Source organism: Perognathus longimembris, chromosome 17 (assembly GCF_023159225.1).
Source record: "Perognathus longimembris pacificus isolate PPM17 chromosome 17, ASM2315922v1, whole genome shotgun sequence".
Classification (NCBI taxonomy): domain Eukaryota; kingdom Metazoa; phylum Chordata; class Mammalia; order Rodentia; family Heteromyidae; genus Perognathus; species Perognathus longimembris.
Genome location: NC_063177.1, coordinates 52,499,520 through 52,516,259, shown reverse-complemented (window position 1 = coordinate 52,516,259; position 16,740 = coordinate 52,499,520). Strand labels below are relative to the sequence as shown.

The following is a 16,740-nucleotide window of genomic DNA, read 5'->3' as shown; positions in this document are numbered from 1 at the left end:
TCGGTGGGGTGGACTAGGGCTGGGCATCGCCAGGCTGGGCTTAGCAGGTGGGCATGGGGCCCAGTACCTGCTTAGCCTGCTTCCAGGACTCCTCCCACTGCTTGATGGTGCCGTTGGCTTCATCTAGCTCTTGCCGAAGCCGGGCCAGCTCAGCAGCCCCTGGCCCTGATAGGAAGGCAGGAGAAGTGCCTGGGGAGAAGCTTCCAGAGGCAAAATGCTCCCAGATGCTGCTGTTCATCCCGTTCAGACCTGCCCCGGGGAGGGGAGGAACATCAGCTGTGAAGGGCTCGGGGCCCTGGCCAGCCCTGCCTGAGGGACCCTCAGCAACTGTGCCCCGTGGAAGAGGAGAGCGGGCTGCCAGGGTGCCCAGGGCCCAGTCAGACCTCAACTGCGGTGCCACCTACTAGTGAGTAGCTGCCACGTGAGTTGTGAATCTCAGATCCTCGTTTAGAGAGGGAGGCTCCCGGCACTGGCCTGACGGGGGGACCCGAGCGCTCAGAATGTGCAACACGGGAGCACAGCTCGTGAGTGACCTCACTGTTCAGCTAGAGCTCAGGGATCAATCAATCTTTGTGGCCAAGTGTGAGGCTGGGGAGGGTCCTGACTGGCGAGATCTGGAGGAGATGCAAGAGAAAAGCCACCTGCTAGTGCCTCCCGGGCTGGGAAGGCCGAAGCTGGAGGAGTCAGGAGCCTCCTGTTTTACAGAGAGAGATTATATGTGCTACCAAGAATCACACACAAAAAAGCAGGAGGACAGCAAAAAGCAGCAAGGGCTTTTGGTTCCGGAGGCAGGCCTGTTCTTGCTAGTAATTTAAGCTGCCAGCTGCTCACCTGCTTCCTTAACCAATGCGCTTCCTGCACTCCGGCTCCGGGGCAGCCCGTCTTTATGAAGTTCCCACGCTCGTCTCTATGCGCCTGCTACCCACACATACTATATTCCAATGACTACTTCCGCGCTTCTTTTCCACTCATCCAGCCAGGATGTTCCAGAACCAGATTTCAGACCTCCTATCCTCAGAGCAACACAAGTGCTGTAACAGCAGAGGAGTGCTCTTTCGTAGTGTCCATGATCCCAACTCCCCATCCCAGGAGGGATCACCCTATAAACCACAGCACTGACAGACACTAACTAGCCTGATGGTGCGCTCTGCCTGCCTACACCATGTGGTTACTCTCTCCTGGGAAGAAGCTGGCTCTTCAGACACCCCCCTCCCCCGCCAAATGCCCGTAACACTTAAAAACCCAGTGTTGCATGCCTATGACTGAGCTGGAGGACGATTAAGGAGCAGACTGGCACCTTGGACACAATCCATGCCAGAGAATAGCCTCTGTCAAACTGGGGAAGTGCTGTGGATCTCCAAGAACGAGATGAGAAGACCAAAGGCTTGCAGTCCCTACAGCTGCCCGGAGGACTAGCGCCTGGGTGGTTTCTGGATAGCTGCTGTTCACTGAGATGCACTGTGCGGGACTGAATATCCTGACCTCAGGAGAAATCCCTTATAGCCATCTGAAGAAATGCATCCTTGACTATGGTGGCAGAGCTGTGGGCTCCATGCTTCACTTCTAACCACAGAACACGGAGAGCCTACGTCTCACTGTTCCATTGATGGGCTAGACTAGATCTGGACCTCCCTTTGTCTCTGCCTACCAGGAAGGACACGCTGAGCCTGGCTGGACCTGTTCTAGGGGCTCCTTGGCCTCTGGGTCACATCCCAGTGGGTGTGACCAGCTTCTTGAAGCTCTGGATGACTGGGAAAGTTTTTTTGTTTTGTTTTGTTTTGTTTTTTTGGCCAGTCCTGGGTTTGGACTCAGGGCCTGAGCACTGTCCCTGGCTTGTTTTTGCTCAAGGCTAGCACTCTGCTACTTGAGCCACAGCGCCACTTCTGGCCATTTTCTGTATATGTGGTGCTGGAATTGAACCTAGGACCTCCTGTATATGAGGCGAGCACTCTTGCCACTAGGCCATATCCCCAGCCCTTTGTTTTTTTTTTTTTTTAAATTGTGGTGCTGGGGATCATCAGACCTAGGGACTGGTGCATGCTGGACAGACACTCCACCACTGAGCTTAGCCCTTATTTATACTGTTTTGACTGGAAAAAATAATAGTGAATTGTTGGGAATGTGGTTTAGTGGTAGAGTGCTTGCCTAGCATGCGTGAAGTCCTGGGTGTGATTCCTCAGCACCACATACACAGAAAAGGTGGGAAGTGGCGCTGTGGCTCAAGAGGTAGAGTGCTAGCCGTGAGCAAAAAGAAGCCAGGGACAGTGCTCAGGCCCCGAGTTCAAGCCCCAAGACTGGCAAAAAAAACCTCAAAACAAGCAAACAAAAAACCCCACGGTGAAGATGAGGCCTTGGCACTTGTCCTTCCCGCACTGGCCTGTCCTTTCCCTCAGAGCATCTCAATCCCACCTCACAACCACTACACACACTGTACAACACAGGAGGCTAAGACAGAAACCAAGCCACTTATTATGGTCACACAGGTAGGGCCAGCAGGAGGCTCCCGGCTCAGAGTGGCTGGGTGATGTGCCATGGACAGAGTGGTCAAAGGCATTTCCTGAAAGGTACCAGCTTCCCGTCCCAGTTCCCTTCTTACCTAAAGATCCATGTGATGCCGAGGTCCCCAAAAATGTGTTTTCTGACTGACTGAGGTGGCCCTGGGGCTGCTGCAGGAAATGCGAGGAGAGGCTGACGGGAGGGGATGGGGAGGCGGAGTGGAAGGAGGCTGAACTGCCCAAGGAGCCAGGGATATTCACGGGTGCAGAGCTTTGTAGCAAGCTGCCACCTGCGAGAGAAGCCCCAGAGGGCCGCTGGTTGAGGGCAGGGCAGGGCAAGCCACATGGAGCAGGGGACCCACGTCAAGGGGCCCCTGAAGCACCCTGCAGGCCACCCTGCCCACCCATCACCCAGTACCGATGGTGATGCTGCCAGGGTGGGGCACTGTGCTGTTATCAAAAGTCTTCTCTAGGGCAGCCACTCCAAACTCATTCAGGTCCAGGTCATCCAAGGCAGACTCTAGAGACAAAGACTGAGGTGTGGGCCTCCCAAGTGCCATGCCCCAGGCTCCCTGACCCCGTTATCGCCTGCCCCTGCTCTCCGAGGCCCGCACTGACCCCTGACAGCACTGGCTAAGTCCATCCCAATCATCGCTTCTCTGAAGTCTTCTTTGATACCCCCAGGAGGAATCAAAACACAACCTAGAAGCTGGGTGGCTCAAGCTTGTAGTCCTGCTACTCAGAGGCTGAGATCTGAGGATGGTAGCTCAAGCCAGCTCTGGCAGGAGAATCCATGAGATTTTTTTTTTTTTTTTTTTGGTCGGGTTTGAACTCTGGGTCTGGGTGCTGTCCGTCCCTGAGCTCTTCAGCTCAAGGCTAGCGCTCTACCATTTGAGCCACAGCACCACTCCCAGTTTTCTGGTAGTTAATTAGAGATAAATGTCTCACAGACTTTGCTACCCCTGGGTTGGCTTTGAACTGCGATCCTCAGATCACAGCCTCCTGAGTAGATAGAATGACAGGTGTGAGCAGCCTCTAGCCCTCTGCTCCATGAGACTCCAATTAACCACCAGACTCCTGGAAGTGGTGGTGTGGCTCAATGTGGTAGAGCGTTACTCTTGGGCAAAAAAAGCTCAGGGGTCCTGAGTTCAGGCCTCAGAACCATCACAAAAATAAGTGAAAACACAATCCAGGCTGAGCATGATGGTGCAGGCTATAATCCCAACTACTTGGGAGGCTGAGGTAGGCGGATCTTTAGCTTGAGGCCAGCATGAGATGCCTTCTCAAAAATAAAAGGGACCCAGGGATGGGAATGTGGCTTAGTGGTGGAGTGCTTACCTAGCATGCATGAAGCCCTGGGTTCAATTCTTGAGTACCACATAAACAGAAAAAGCTGGAAGTGGCGCTGTGGCTGAAGCTAAAGAAGCTCTGAGACAGTGGCCAGGCCTTAATGGTAAGCCCTAGGGACTGACCAAAAATAAAAATAAAAGGGACCCGATCCAGGCTTCCTGCCTGTCACAGGTCTGGTCTCCTGATGTTGAGATGTCTGTCTCACGCTGAACTCAAAGCATGGACTGAACTCTGGCCCTTCATGGTCAGTGTACAGTAGGTTCCTGACAAATGCCAGTGTCTTCTGCTGAGCTACCCTGGGAAGGAGGCAGGAAACATCACCTCATCCTGCCAGAGATCTGGCACAAAGCAGTTGACCACAAGTGATGAAGGAAAGGCACAGTGACTTCTCGAGGCTGGGGACTGACCCCAAGGCCTTGCATACTCTAATCTATTATGGTAACACACATAGTCCAGGAACACTGACTTCTAAGTGCCAGTACTCCAGGGCCGGGGTGTGGTGCGTGTGTGGTGTGTGTGTGTGGTGTGTGTGTGTGTGTGTGTGTGTGTGTGTGTGTGGTGTGTGTGTGGTGTGTGTGTGTGTGTGTGTGTGTGTCTTGAACTAAGGGGTGGGCACTGTCCCTTAACTTTTTCATTTAAGACTAGTGTTCTACCACTTAAGACACAGGTTCTACTTCTGGCTTTTGGTGATTAATTGGAAATGAAAGAGTCTCATGGACTTTGCTGCCCAAGCTGGCTTCGAGCTCTGATCCTCAGATCTTAGCCTGTGGCTATGATTGCAGGCTTGAGTCACTAGTGCCTAGCTTGGCCTTTTTGTGTGTTTTTTTTTTTTTTTGGTTTGCTTGTTTGTTTTTTGCTGGTCATAGGGCTTGAACACTGGAAATAAAGAGTCTCATGCACTTTCCTGCTGGCTTCAAGTTGTGATCCTCAGATCTTGGTCTACGTAGCTATGATTACAGGCATGAGCCACTGGCACCTGGTTTGGCCCTGTATTTTGAACTCACTTTCCCATTAGCTCAAAGGCTCTGTAGGCCCATCTTGACTCCCCCAAGCCAAAAGTCTAAGGTGTCTTGTCAAAAACCTCATGCCTCTGACTGCAGGCCCGGGCCCAAGCTTGCAAACAGACCTGGCCAAATTACCTATGACCGACTCTACCGTGTCGCTGGTGGGGTAGAAAGGCAGAGCATTTGCATTCATGCCAGGGGTACTGCTGGTGCCTGCAGGGCTGGGGGGAGTGGCTGCCAGGCTGGAGGTGATACTGGAAGAGATGCTTGAGGTCAGAGGGCTGCCCACAGGAAGGATGCCCAACACGTCCTGCAACGAGAGTGAGGAGAGGCAATGAGGAGGCCTGCCTGCAGAGACCATGGCAGAGGGCAGAGCCGGCCTGGGAAGGCTAAGGGAAGGGGCACCTTCCAGATCGTGGCTGGCCACCCGGGGTCCAGGTAGGCTGCACCCCATACCTTGTTGAGAGGCTGGGGGGTGAAGAGGTGAGATGTGCTGGGCACTCATCCCTGCAGCTGTGCAGCAGAGGGAGAATGAGCCTGGAGATGCTCCGTAAACACTCCTGACTGACAGGTGGGTGGACTGGGTGGGAGGGGCTCCAGGGTCTCTGGATCTGTGTCTAGGCTGGCCTCAGTCCTACTCTAGCTGTTGAGAACATAGTGTCCCATTCCCTGCAGCTGGCTGGGGCTCGGAGCGTACCCTGTCCATTGATGGTGCAGAAGGGGCGTGGGAGGGGTTGAAAACTCTACCTGTTTGGGTTGAAGCAGAGGCTGTTCTTGACTCCTGGGTTCTAGTGAGTGGGGTTTTAGTTTAGCCTGAGGAGAAAGTCAGGGAGCAGGAGGTGAATGTGGCACTGGGAAGCTGAGTCCAGTCTACCTGGCAGGAAGCCGAGTCCAGTCTACCTGGCCCTTCCCCACCCTAAGGTGAAGCCTGCTCCTCTCTCCCAACTAAGTCCAGAAGGATTGTTTTCAGGCTTTCAGGGACTCCTGCTGCTGCCCCAGACCCCCTTATCCACTGGGGCATCCCAGGGCAGGGGAAAGGCTGCTTGCTCTTCTACTGCCTGGCTCTATGACCCCGGAGACACTGTATAGCCTCCTAAGCCCTCAGCCGAGGAGTGCAGTGGCATCATTCACTGCTCAGCCTCCGCTCCCAGTGTTCTCCCCATCGCTAGATCGCACTGTCCTCCACACAGCTCATCCCAAGCAGGAAAAGGCCACACTCTCTGGGTAAGTCCTCTCTGCTGCCTCTTACAAGGGATCCCTTACCTGGCACTTGAAATTTTTCAGGTACTCGGCTCCCACCTGATCTTCCCTCTCAAACCCAGGAGCTTTCTTGTAGCTGCCAGGAGCAAGGCTGGACTCCCCCGGGAAGACAAGGCCCTCTAGATTCGGGGCTTTCCTGCCAGAGCCTGGTGGAGAGCCACAGAGGTGGGATGGGCTGCCCAGGCCACTATTCCTGCAGAGGAGCTGCAAAAGAAGACAGGTGCACCAATTGGCATGATACAGGTAGGACCTGCAATTTGCTGGGGTCTCAGTAAAGGGGTGCTGCTAACTGGCAACAAGCATCCAGGGTTCCCCGACCCCTGAGGAGTGGTGGCACAAGACTTTGTCCTAGGCTGCCCTTGCAGATCACCACAGGCTCTGAAGAAGCACCCCTACTTTGAGAGAGACTCTTGGGGAAAGTAAAGGCAGATCCCCCTTAGTGCTAGCGCCGATACTAGGGCTTCCTCCCCAAGCACAGGATGAGTGGTCCTTCCTAGGCAGGCCCGGCACCCACCCATGCCCTAGGACGGGAACGTACGGTGTTGAGGTCGGGAGCATGTGGGCTGGAGGGGCTCACAGGCACCGAGTCTCCAGCGGCAGATGGCATGTACAAGACAGGAGCCGGCTGGGTGGGGCTGGATATAGCTGAGGAAGGCTGTAGGTCATCACTTAGGGGTGGTTCTGCAAGAAGGGGACAGGGATCAGCAGGTTTTCAAGCCATCTTGGTTCCTCCAAAAATGCTCTTGTGTATCATCCAAAGGAGACGATTCAACCCCCTACACTTAATTAGCACCACTCCACGCTAATTTTTATTTCTTTTTTTTCATCCATTATAGGGTTTGAACTCAGTGCCTGGAGGCTGCCCAGAGTGTTTCCTCTCAAGGCTAGTGCTCTACCACTTTGAGCCACAGTGTCACTTCTGGTTTTCTGGTGGTTAACTGGAGATTACCCTGTCTGAGCTGGCTTTGAATCATGATCCTCAAGTCTCAGCCTCCTGAGTAGCTAGGATTATAGGCGTGAGACACCAGCACCTGGCTTTATTTTTATTTCTACAGATGTGTCCTCCTTTTACTACATGTCAGGTGTGATGCCAGCACTTTGTATTCAACTGTCCACACCTCAGGCTGGGAGTTGAGGCCCTGAACTCAGGCCCCAGTACCAGCACCCAAAACAAAACAACAAATAAAAGCTGTCAATCTCCCCAGTGAAAAAATATAATAAAGGTTAATATCACCATCTTCTTTTATAGAAAGAGAAACTGAAGTCTCCTAAGTTGTCTACAATCTAGAAGACAGAAGAGGTAGGATCTGAACACACAGGGTGACTCCCTAGCTTGAACTAGCTAGGACCATTCTCCGCTGTCTTAATTGGTGGTGCCCATGCTGGGCATTATCTTTATGCCCCTCACGATTCTCCTTCCCAGGGTCACCTCTTATTTTTCACTTCAATCTCAGAGACAGGGCCAAGCATGAAAGAGGCCACGAATTGGAGCAGTATTCGTAGGAAAATGGACAAAACTAGAACAAATCATGTTGAGTGAGACAAGCCAAGAACAGAGACAAACAGCACATGGTCTCCCTGATAGGTGGGTGTTAGGAAGCAAAGGATCTCTTCTTAATTAGTCCTATAGTATGTACAGGGCCCTATATTCTTTACCTCACTTATGGTGCACATCTGGGAGGAGGGCACAGAATGAGTGCAAAGCAAGTGAAACAAAAATACAGTCGAGGGGGCCCAACAACTGCAATGGACATTGATGAAAGCGAACTAAGCAACTCAAGGGCAGAAATGAGAGAAAACGAGGGAACAGAAGGCAAAGGAAAGAAATGTACATATCACCTGACCTGGAAGAAGTTGTTTTATTGTTAATGTTCATAGAGTTCATAGGCATTGTAGACTAGAATGATGATCTCCTTCATTGGGAAGGTTAAAAAAAGTGATGGAAGCGGGGGGGGGGGAGGCACAGCTGGGGAAGGGAAGGTGGGAGAAAAATGAGGAAGGGGGTAACAAGTGTGACAAGAAATGTATGCATTACCTTAAGTATGTAACTCTACCCCCCCCCCCATATATCATGTTAACAAAAAAAAAAAATTGAAACACACAAACACAAAAGAATCGGAGCAGTGATCTGTGGTGCAAGGACACTGGGGTCAATGCCAGCTGCCACTGCACTGGTGGAGGGGGGGACCTGACAGGTAACACTGGGCACCTAGACCTGCGCTGACCCCACACAGAAGTCACGGACACTCGCAACCACTGAGCGCTCCAAACAGGCTTATCTCGACTGAAACATGGCATGGGCATCAAAATACACATCAGATATCCAAGACAGTACATACACAAAAAGCAAAGTGTTCTCATAAATTTAATATTGATTACTTACTGAAATGGGACTGTTTTATATTGAGCTAAATAAAAATACGTTGAGTGTCAAGGGCTCACACCTGTCGTCCTAGCTAAAACTGAGGACTGTGGTTCAAAGCCAGCCTAGATAAGAAAGTTCACGAGACTCTTATCTCCAGTTATCAGCAAAAAAGCAGGAAGTGCAGCTATGGCTCAAATGGTAGAGCGCTAACCTTATGAGAAAAAGCTCAGGGTTAACACCTGGGCCCTGAGTTCAAGCCCCAAATCATCACAAAAAAAGAAAAGAAAAAAAGTTGTCAGTGGGCCGGGAATGTGGCTTAGCAGTAGAGTGCTTGCCTAGCATGCGTGAAGCCCTGGGTTGGATTCCTCAACACCACATAAATAGAAAAGGCCAGAAGTGGCGCTGTGGCTCAAGAGGTAGAGTGCTAGCCTGGAGCAAAAAGAAGCCAGGGACCGTGCTCAGGCCGGGAGTCCAAGCCCCAGGACTGGCAAAAAAACAAAACAAAACAAAACAAAAAAGGGAAAAAAAGTTGTTAAAATTCATTTAACCTATTTCTTTCACTTTTTTCCGGTATATTGCCAAAATCTTGAAAATGACACATGTGGAAAGGGAACTTATAGGGGACACATATTTTGATTGCATAGCCCTGCTGTTAGACCTGAGTAAGGCTCAGTAGGGAAGACCTCTCTCTGTGTTCCATTAGGGATGTCTGTCATGGGTGGCATGGATAGCTGGAGGTGTCTGCCATGTTCCCTATGGGAGGCGGGTGCCACATCTTAGGACGGTGAGTGCCTGACCAGGGATACAGTCCCTGTAAGCTCTACTTCATGGCCTTGGAAGTTTCAGAGCTTTGAGGCCAGTTGCAAAGGAAAAGAAAATGACACTCAAGTGGGCAAGGCCTGCTGTAGGCAGACAGGGAATGCTGTATGGGCATGCCAGGGGCCACTCCCCTACCTGAGCCTCAGCAGAGAGTTAGGGGAGGGGAAGAAAAGGACCCCCCCCCCAAGCAGGACAATAGGAACAACATACGTTCTACGTGGGCAAAGGCGCAGAAAGGTCCTCGGGGACAGCTGCCTGACTGCTGCATGTCGTTGCACTTGGTGGATTTATAAATCTGGAGGGGCAGAGCAGAGTGGACTAGTCAGGCTTTGTGAGAATGACAGGCAGGCTCCCCTTCCATCAATGAGAGCGAGCTAGCTTAGCATCCCTCCCCTTCCGTTCCACTCCAAGTCTCTCCCTTATTTCAGGCTGGACTCAAACTGCAATCCTCATTCTTCAACCTTGCAAGTACTGGGATTACAGGTGCATACCATTATGTCCAGCTTCTTCCTGCCAAACTCCCCAGGCAGCCCACTGCCACTGATGCCCCTTCCTTCTGAGATTATCAGCGCAACCACCTCTCACAAAAGGATCAGTTCCTTTGGCCAGGGCTATGCCTCTGAGCATGCTGTCTGGGCATTAAGTCAGCCAAGATCTCAGGTAGCAACAGCCACAGTCCCTGCCAGGACACCTGCAGTAGGGATCTGAACTGGTTCTCACTTGCTGCTCTGCTGACTGCACCCACATGAGGTTTGATCCTCTCTGTCCTGGCTTCCGTGGAACCAAAGGCAGTGACAGCACGGACGTGGCCTCAGTGGGCTGTGGTCCCCTAGGCTCTGACCTCTGACAGGATGTCTGGAAGGATCTTTTTTATTTCTTACATAATAGACAGCCTGAGGAGTGGTGCAAAGCCTAGAATGGCTCTATGCTGTTCATGCTCAGTGCCCCCATGCTCTGCCCATGCCTTCCCTGCCACGAGGCCTGAGGAACAAACTGGAACAAAAAGAACTAAAAGGAGCTGCATATGAAGGAATACAGGCTCCGCCAGGTGGAGCCTGCAAATCCCTCTTCCAGGCTGGTGCCAACGCTTCCCCTTCTCCTCCTTGCTTCCTAAAGGGACCCACAAAGGGCCCCAGCCCCGCCTGTTAGGACCCACCTCCGGGTGGAATTGCTGCTCGGTGCGGGTGTGGCAATACTGGCAGGCATCTCCATTCTCACACTTGCCGGGATCTCCCCACTCATCCCCGTGTTTGACATTAGGACATGGAGACGACCTAGTCCAATGAGAGGGGGTCAGACACAGGGAGGGAGGGTAAGACTGGGACCTGTAGGGCACCACCTGCCTCTCTGCTCAGGGATCTTCTCTGGTCTCCCTGCCTCACAGGGGCAAGTGAGAAATGGAAAAGGCCAGCTGCAGAGTGAGGGTCTCACTAGTGTCAGAAGCTGGGCGGTTCCTCTGGGCCAATGTCACCAAGGAGGACACTGCTTTGCTCCCTCAGCTAGGCATCAAGTCCATGCCAGCCCAAGTCAGGCAGGCCACAGCCCCACCACACTTGCACTGTGACCTGGCCCTGCTCTGCATACGCCCTATAGGAGCAGAACTAGAGGGCCTCAGAGACTGTCTGATCAGGGTCCTCATTCATGCAAGACTTGGTCCAGGCTCCCACCATTCAGCCATCCTTTCTAGTCCCTCCCTTTATACCTGGCTTTGACCTAGAATCCCCAGGGTTTACCTCCCCACCCCCAAGAGCCATGATGACAGCAGCCTCAGCCATGATCCCTTCCCTGCCACTCCTCCCTCCCATAGCTGGCCTCCTGGGGCCAAAGGACCTGTATTTGTGCTTCCGGGGGCTCCGCCGCCGGTCCTTGCTGTTGTGGTAGTAGGGACAGGCATAGCCCTGGCGGCACAGCCGCGGGGGCTTCTTGCACGGCTCCGTCTTATAGTTGCCCAGCACATAAGCGGTCTCTGCACAGGGGGCCAGAGGGCAGGGGTCAGGGCGTGGAGCTGGAGCACCCCAAGAACCACAGGAGTAGAGTAGAGGGAAGGCAAGGAGAAGCTACCGGGAAGGGATCCTGGCTACCTAGTCACAGGCCATGGGCAGGCTGTGCAGGCCAAAGCCATGGTTAGAGCCTAGTCAACTAAGCAGGGTGCTGTCCTTCATCAGATACTCATAGCTTACAGAGCCAGAGGTCATCCCATGAGTGGAGAACACAAGCGTAATGGTGCACATGCGGAAGGCTGGAGGGATCTTGGAGCACTGTATCTGGGAAGATTCCTACCAGTGCCTTTAGAATGATGGGTAAGGTGGGGTGGGAGCGGCCCTGCAGAGCTGGTGGCAGTTGGAGGAGGCGGCAGGTGGTTGTGAGCCAAGTCTTTAGGGCAGTTATGGTAGGGAAGGAAAGAGGGCAGATGTCTGGCTAGGGGGCATGGCCACTCATGTTCCTCCTGTACCTTGCCACCGAGGCTCCTCACTGAGGATTTTTTCTATCATGGCGTGGCTCGCAGCTCCAGCTGACTGGCCTTCTATGCTGCCCTCTACTGTAGTCTGGCCATTCTGCAAGGCTTCCATGGCCTGGAGCTCCCTAGGAGGAGAGGAAAAGACAGACTGGGTAGGGACGAGGCATCAGACAGTGGGAAACAGCTTTATCTCCTCTTTGTGGTTAGCCGCAGCAGCCCCAGGCCCTTGCCCCAGAGCGGAGCTCAACACCAACCCACCTGATGTCGTAGACAGGGGAGCGGAGGTCATGGGGCCCGTGAGCAAAAGCACAGTGCAGGCCGTTCTTCGTACAGTTGCCTTTTGAGTCCGTTTCGTGAATGCAGATTCCAGTTTTGTAGTAACGAAGGTGGTACCTGCGCTCAGTGTCCCCTGTGGTCCTGTGCAGGAATGGGCACCTACAACACAGCAGTGGAGGACATTCAACTTTGTCTCCTATGGCTCAGGCTCTCCTCCTCGACCGCAGCCTTCTCTGCCGAAGGGCTGTCACCATAACCTGCAGTGGTAATCCACAGGGAGGAAGGCAGCACTGTGCCCTCCTGACCCCCCATGGTTCTCTGCCAGAGTGCTGAGACCTGAAGAGCCTGGGGAGCATGGGACTTCCATGTGGCCTGAAGATGCTCAAGGGGAGGCATGCTGGGTGGGATGGACACCTGGTTTGGGAGAAGCAATCAACCCCTCTGAAAATTGGCACAGCTCCTCATGCCCTGAGTGCGTCACAGGGCCCAGGGACAGGGTTGGGGTGGTAAGCAAAACCTCTGAGAGGTCCCTCAGTAGCAATCACCCTTCTGCAAAGTTGAATCCAACGACCAGCTGGCCACTTTATCCTTAGGGACGTTCCCAGCCTTGCTACCTCATGTTCGTCATTATGTAGTACCCCGTGTCTCCACAGAGATTACCGGAAAAACATTAGGGTCAGCAAACAGGAAGTACTGAAGTTCTGTCTAAACTTTCACATTGAGATTGTGTGGCAGATGGTGGTAGGATAGGAAGAGGGCCCCTGATGTGTTGTGGAGGATCAAAGAAGGCTTAGGGCCACTTGGGCTCAGTTGTTGGTTGTGGGTTTAGCAGAAGAAAATCTACCTTCTTGCTATATCCTTGTGGGGGTGGGTGGGGGTGGGGGGGAGGATTTGTCATAGGTGAACTGGGCTATAGCTAGTCCTCAAAGCAGCCACAGGTTGGTTTCCCAGGGCTTGACCAAGGATTCCTGGGACACCTGTGAGGGCAGGCGGGCACTTACTCGTCGCCTTCCGGGCAGAGGCCTGTGGCCTCGTCGTATTTGGTGCAGTAGACGTCGGGGCTATAGTTGAAGGTGCCGTCTCGACGGCGGATAGACCGGCGGCGGCGCTGATTCACGAAGTGCCAGTGGAAGCAAGTGTAGGGTCGATGCTGTGTACATTTGTGTTGCACGAAGAGTGGGCACTGCTCTGTGCGAAACTCCTTCAGGTACCTGCAGAGAGCCCGTGTGGGCAGGCCAGGAGCAGAAAGTGAAACTCCTTGCTGCCTTGGTGGCAACAAGTTTGCCACCAAGTTGCCTAAGGGCCCTATTTGGGGTGCCAATTCCATGAGAGGCCCAGGGCTAATGTCGGACCTTAGCATTCATAGGTAGACTCCAAGGGCCCTGAGCAGTCAGTCTGTTGTTTGTCTGGGGGCCAGCTGTGGTCTTCAGCAGCCTGCCTGAGCCCTCCCTGAGGTTTCCAAGGCCAAGCCACTAATCACAGGATAAGGCTATACATGAGAGCAAAAGCAGCCCCTCCTATGTTTTCCGAGGCTCTCTGCTGCCCACATCCACCTGCTGGCTTAAGGAGGCCTCCTGCATACCGTAAACAGGGCTACTACTGTGGGCTGCGGGAAGAAGCGTGCACACAGGCACTTTAGGGGAGGTCTGCTCTGTAGCAGAAAGCCCAGGTCACCAGGTATCCTCCTGGACTCCTGACTCCTGATTACTGTTCCAGAGACACCTGCCAGCACTATCTGGGCAGGCATTGGAGCACCGTCCACAGCCTGTTCTGTCCCCAGTCACTTCACACAGGACTATTTGTGAGGCTTAGACTCAGAGCCTAGGTGCTGTCCTTGAGTCATAGGTAAGCTGAGCAACAGCCAGCCATCAAAGCAGCCAGAGGCTGGCTTCCCAGGTCTCACACTACCACTCTGAGCCACAGTGCCACTTCTGGTTTTTTGATGGTTAGTTGAAAGAGTCTCACGGACTTTCCTGCCCGGGCTGGCTTTGAACTGCTCGATCCTCAGATCTCAGCTTCCTGAGTACCTAGGATTACACGTGTGAGCCACCAGAGCCCGGCTTACCATTAATCTCTTTTGCCCTGCATGTTGCACACAAATATCTTCACACTCCACCTCCGCCCAATGGAGGACCCCAGATCCACAGCACCTACCGGGGTTTTCTTTTCTATTACCTATGCTCAAGTTAGGGTTCTAGATTGCAGGAGCACTGCCAGGGCATGGGAAGTCAGTCTGGTTAGCTTTATTCTCTCAAGCCTAACAATATAAGTGACCAATGGTTTTAAGGGGCCTTTGCACTGTAGAGGCTCAAAGGCTGTGTAAATACAGCCTCGAGTGGAAAAGCATATAGACTTGAGTTCAAGCCCCAGTATTAGAAAAAAAGCAGTAAGGAATTTTCCCAGCCTTCAAGTATGGAGAGGTAACTATGTCCATGATAGGGGTAGGTAGGTGCTCCTGACCACGAACAGGGAGCTAAGGAACAGAGCAGTAAAGCAAATCTCCAAACAAAACCCCACCTTCTTTTTTTTTTTTTTTTTCCCCTGGTCCTGGAGCTTGAACTCAGAGCCTGGATTCTGACCCTGAGAGCCTCTCTGTGCTCAAGGCTAGCACTCTACCACTTGAGCCACAGCGCCACTTCAGGCCTTTTCTGTGGTACTAAGGAATCAAACCGAGGGCTTCCTGCATGCCAGGCAAGCACTCTATCACTAAGACACATTCCCAGCCCCCCACTCTTTCTTCAACACATTTATTGAGCACTTACATATATATAGCATGCAGCAATGAAGACATAAATCCTTTCTTGCTGGTATCTTCATATGAGACACAGGTAAAAAGCTCATGAATCGATCAAGTAAGTAAAGAGCTCTGACAAGGGTTTGTTCAGGGTGCCTTGGGAACTAACAGGATCTTTAACTCACACTAGGGGAAAAAAAGGATGTGAGGAAATGAGGGGTGCTAGTGGAAGAGAGGTGCTAGTATAGATTTTGGTGGGAGAAAGTCTAAAGTAAATTTAAACTAGCACCCGTGGTACACACCTGACCTATGATTTGAGGATTGTAACTCAAAGCCATTGTGGGCAGAAGTCTGTTAGACTCATCTCTAATGAAGCACCAAAACAGTTGGAATTAGAGCTGTGGCTCAAGTGGTAGAGCACTACCCTTGAGCAAAACAGCCCAGAGACACACAAAGAAATTTAAAAAATAAAGCTTTTAGGAAAGGCTGTTTCAGATAAAGGAAATAACAGACTGTCTGGTTCCAGGAGCTCCAGATGTCTGCATGGGATACAAGTGGAGTGGTAACAGATCTGGGACAGGGAAAGGAGGAAGAGGTAGGTGCAGGAGGAACACTTCAGAGATTTCATCTGGGTCCAGATACTTATTCCCAGGCATGGGGCAGAAGTCTGGAAGGTTCCCTAGAATCTGATGCTCTCCTACTTCCTGTCTCCTTGTTTGTCTAGTTGGATAGAATATGCCCTGCTACATGCAGGTAATCAAGTCCTGTGTTGTTAGGCCTCAGAGAATAAACAAAGAAAACACTGAATTAATTGTGAGAACGCATTACAGTGCATTGAATGAGACAAGGTTTAGCAACCAAGTTTTTAGTGAACAACTGCATCAAGGAAAAAAATGTCAAAGACAACACCAATAGACTCATGATGTCGCCATTGGGCAGAGCACCAAAAGAAGATTCTACTCTTGTGAGACAGACTGAAGACCAGGTAACTCAGTTTACCTGGGCTACTGCAGAAAAGACCCTATGAGAAAAGGGACTAAACCCCAGCAAGTTAAATAAGCCCACTTTCAATCTACAATATAGTTGGATGAGAGAAAACTTATACCTATTGCTTGTCATTAATTGAATTGTAGCATCCATCATCTAGGAGCAAAGCACTCGTTGGACTTCCCATTTTCCCTCCTGCTAGCAAAGGTTTCCAAAATCAGAAGAAACCAGTTAGAAATTACTCTTGTCTACTTTTCATGCACTGAAATGAACCCTGAGAGCTAGCTACTCTGTAATCAGCTCTTCAGAAACCCAGGAAGCCCTGGAGTCTAAGCATAGAGGAAGACTCTTCAGTCTCCTTTGCCCTTCACTTCCATGATTTGATAGAGGGGGTAGGCCACAAAACTAAACTTTCAAGTTCCGACTTCCCAGACTCAAGGACAAAAGCCAAGATACAGACCAGTTTCAAATGAAGAGGCTTCTATAACCTACATGGACAGAGTATGTCAAGAAATCATTCAGGGGGCTGGGAAAATGGCCTAGTGCTTGCCTCCTACACATGAAGCTCTGGGTTCGATTCCCCAGCACCACATATATGGAAAATGGCCAGAAGGGGCGCTATGGCTCAGGTGGCAGAGTGCTAGCCTTGAGCGGGAAGAAGCCAGGGACAGTGCTCAGGCCCTGAGTCCAAGGCCCAGGACTGGCAAAAAAAAAAAAAAGGAAAGAAACCATTCAAGCTGGGTGCCAGTGGCTTACATCTGCAATCCTAGCTACTCACGAGGCTGAGATCTGAGGATCAAGATTCAAAGCCAGTCTGGGAAGAAAAGTCCATGACACTCTTTATCTCCAATAAACTAGACAGAAAAAGCTAGAAGTGGTGCTGTGGCCAAAAAGTAACATGCCCAACTTACAAAAGCAACTTTGGAAAATGGAGAAAAAAAGGCAAAATTAACCTCAGTCTCATCACCTGTTGTCAGTGTTTTTTGTTTTTT

The 16,740-nt window shown here is 51.8% G+C and overlaps 1 protein-coding gene across 4 annotated transcripts in view; it reads right to left on the bottom strand.

The window, feature by feature from the left end:
* Positions 1 to 16,740, bottom strand: part of Unk (unk zinc finger) — a 34,479-nt gene that overhangs the window by 3,589 nt on the left and 14,150 nt on the right. The window contains exons 2-14 of one of the 4 annotated variants that reach the window (XM_048365921.1): positions 13,029 to 13,238; positions 12,010 to 12,186; positions 11,746 to 11,876; positions 11,124 to 11,259; positions 10,450 to 10,567; positions 9,504 to 9,588; positions 6,648 to 6,790; positions 6,113 to 6,313; positions 5,597 to 5,662; positions 4,985 to 5,159; positions 2,914 to 3,015; positions 2,597 to 2,785; positions 68 to 249 (exon numbers count right to left, since the gene is read on the bottom strand). In XM_048365921.1, coding sequence (XP_048221878.1) covers positions 68 to 249; positions 2,597 to 2,785; positions 2,914 to 3,015; positions 4,985 to 5,159; positions 5,597 to 5,662; positions 6,113 to 6,313; positions 6,648 to 6,790; positions 9,504 to 9,588; positions 10,450 to 10,567; positions 11,124 to 11,259; positions 11,746 to 11,876; positions 12,010 to 12,186; positions 13,029 to 13,238 — 1,915 coding nt within the window. The remainder of the gene's footprint in view (positions 1 to 67; positions 250 to 2,596; positions 2,786 to 2,913; positions 3,016 to 4,984; positions 5,160 to 5,596; positions 5,663 to 6,112; positions 6,314 to 6,647; positions 6,791 to 9,503; positions 9,589 to 10,449; positions 10,568 to 11,123; positions 11,260 to 11,745; positions 11,877 to 12,009; positions 12,187 to 13,028; positions 13,239 to 16,740) is intronic. The other 3 variants (XM_048365922.1, XM_048365923.1, XM_048365924.1) reach the window with 3 other exon arrangements.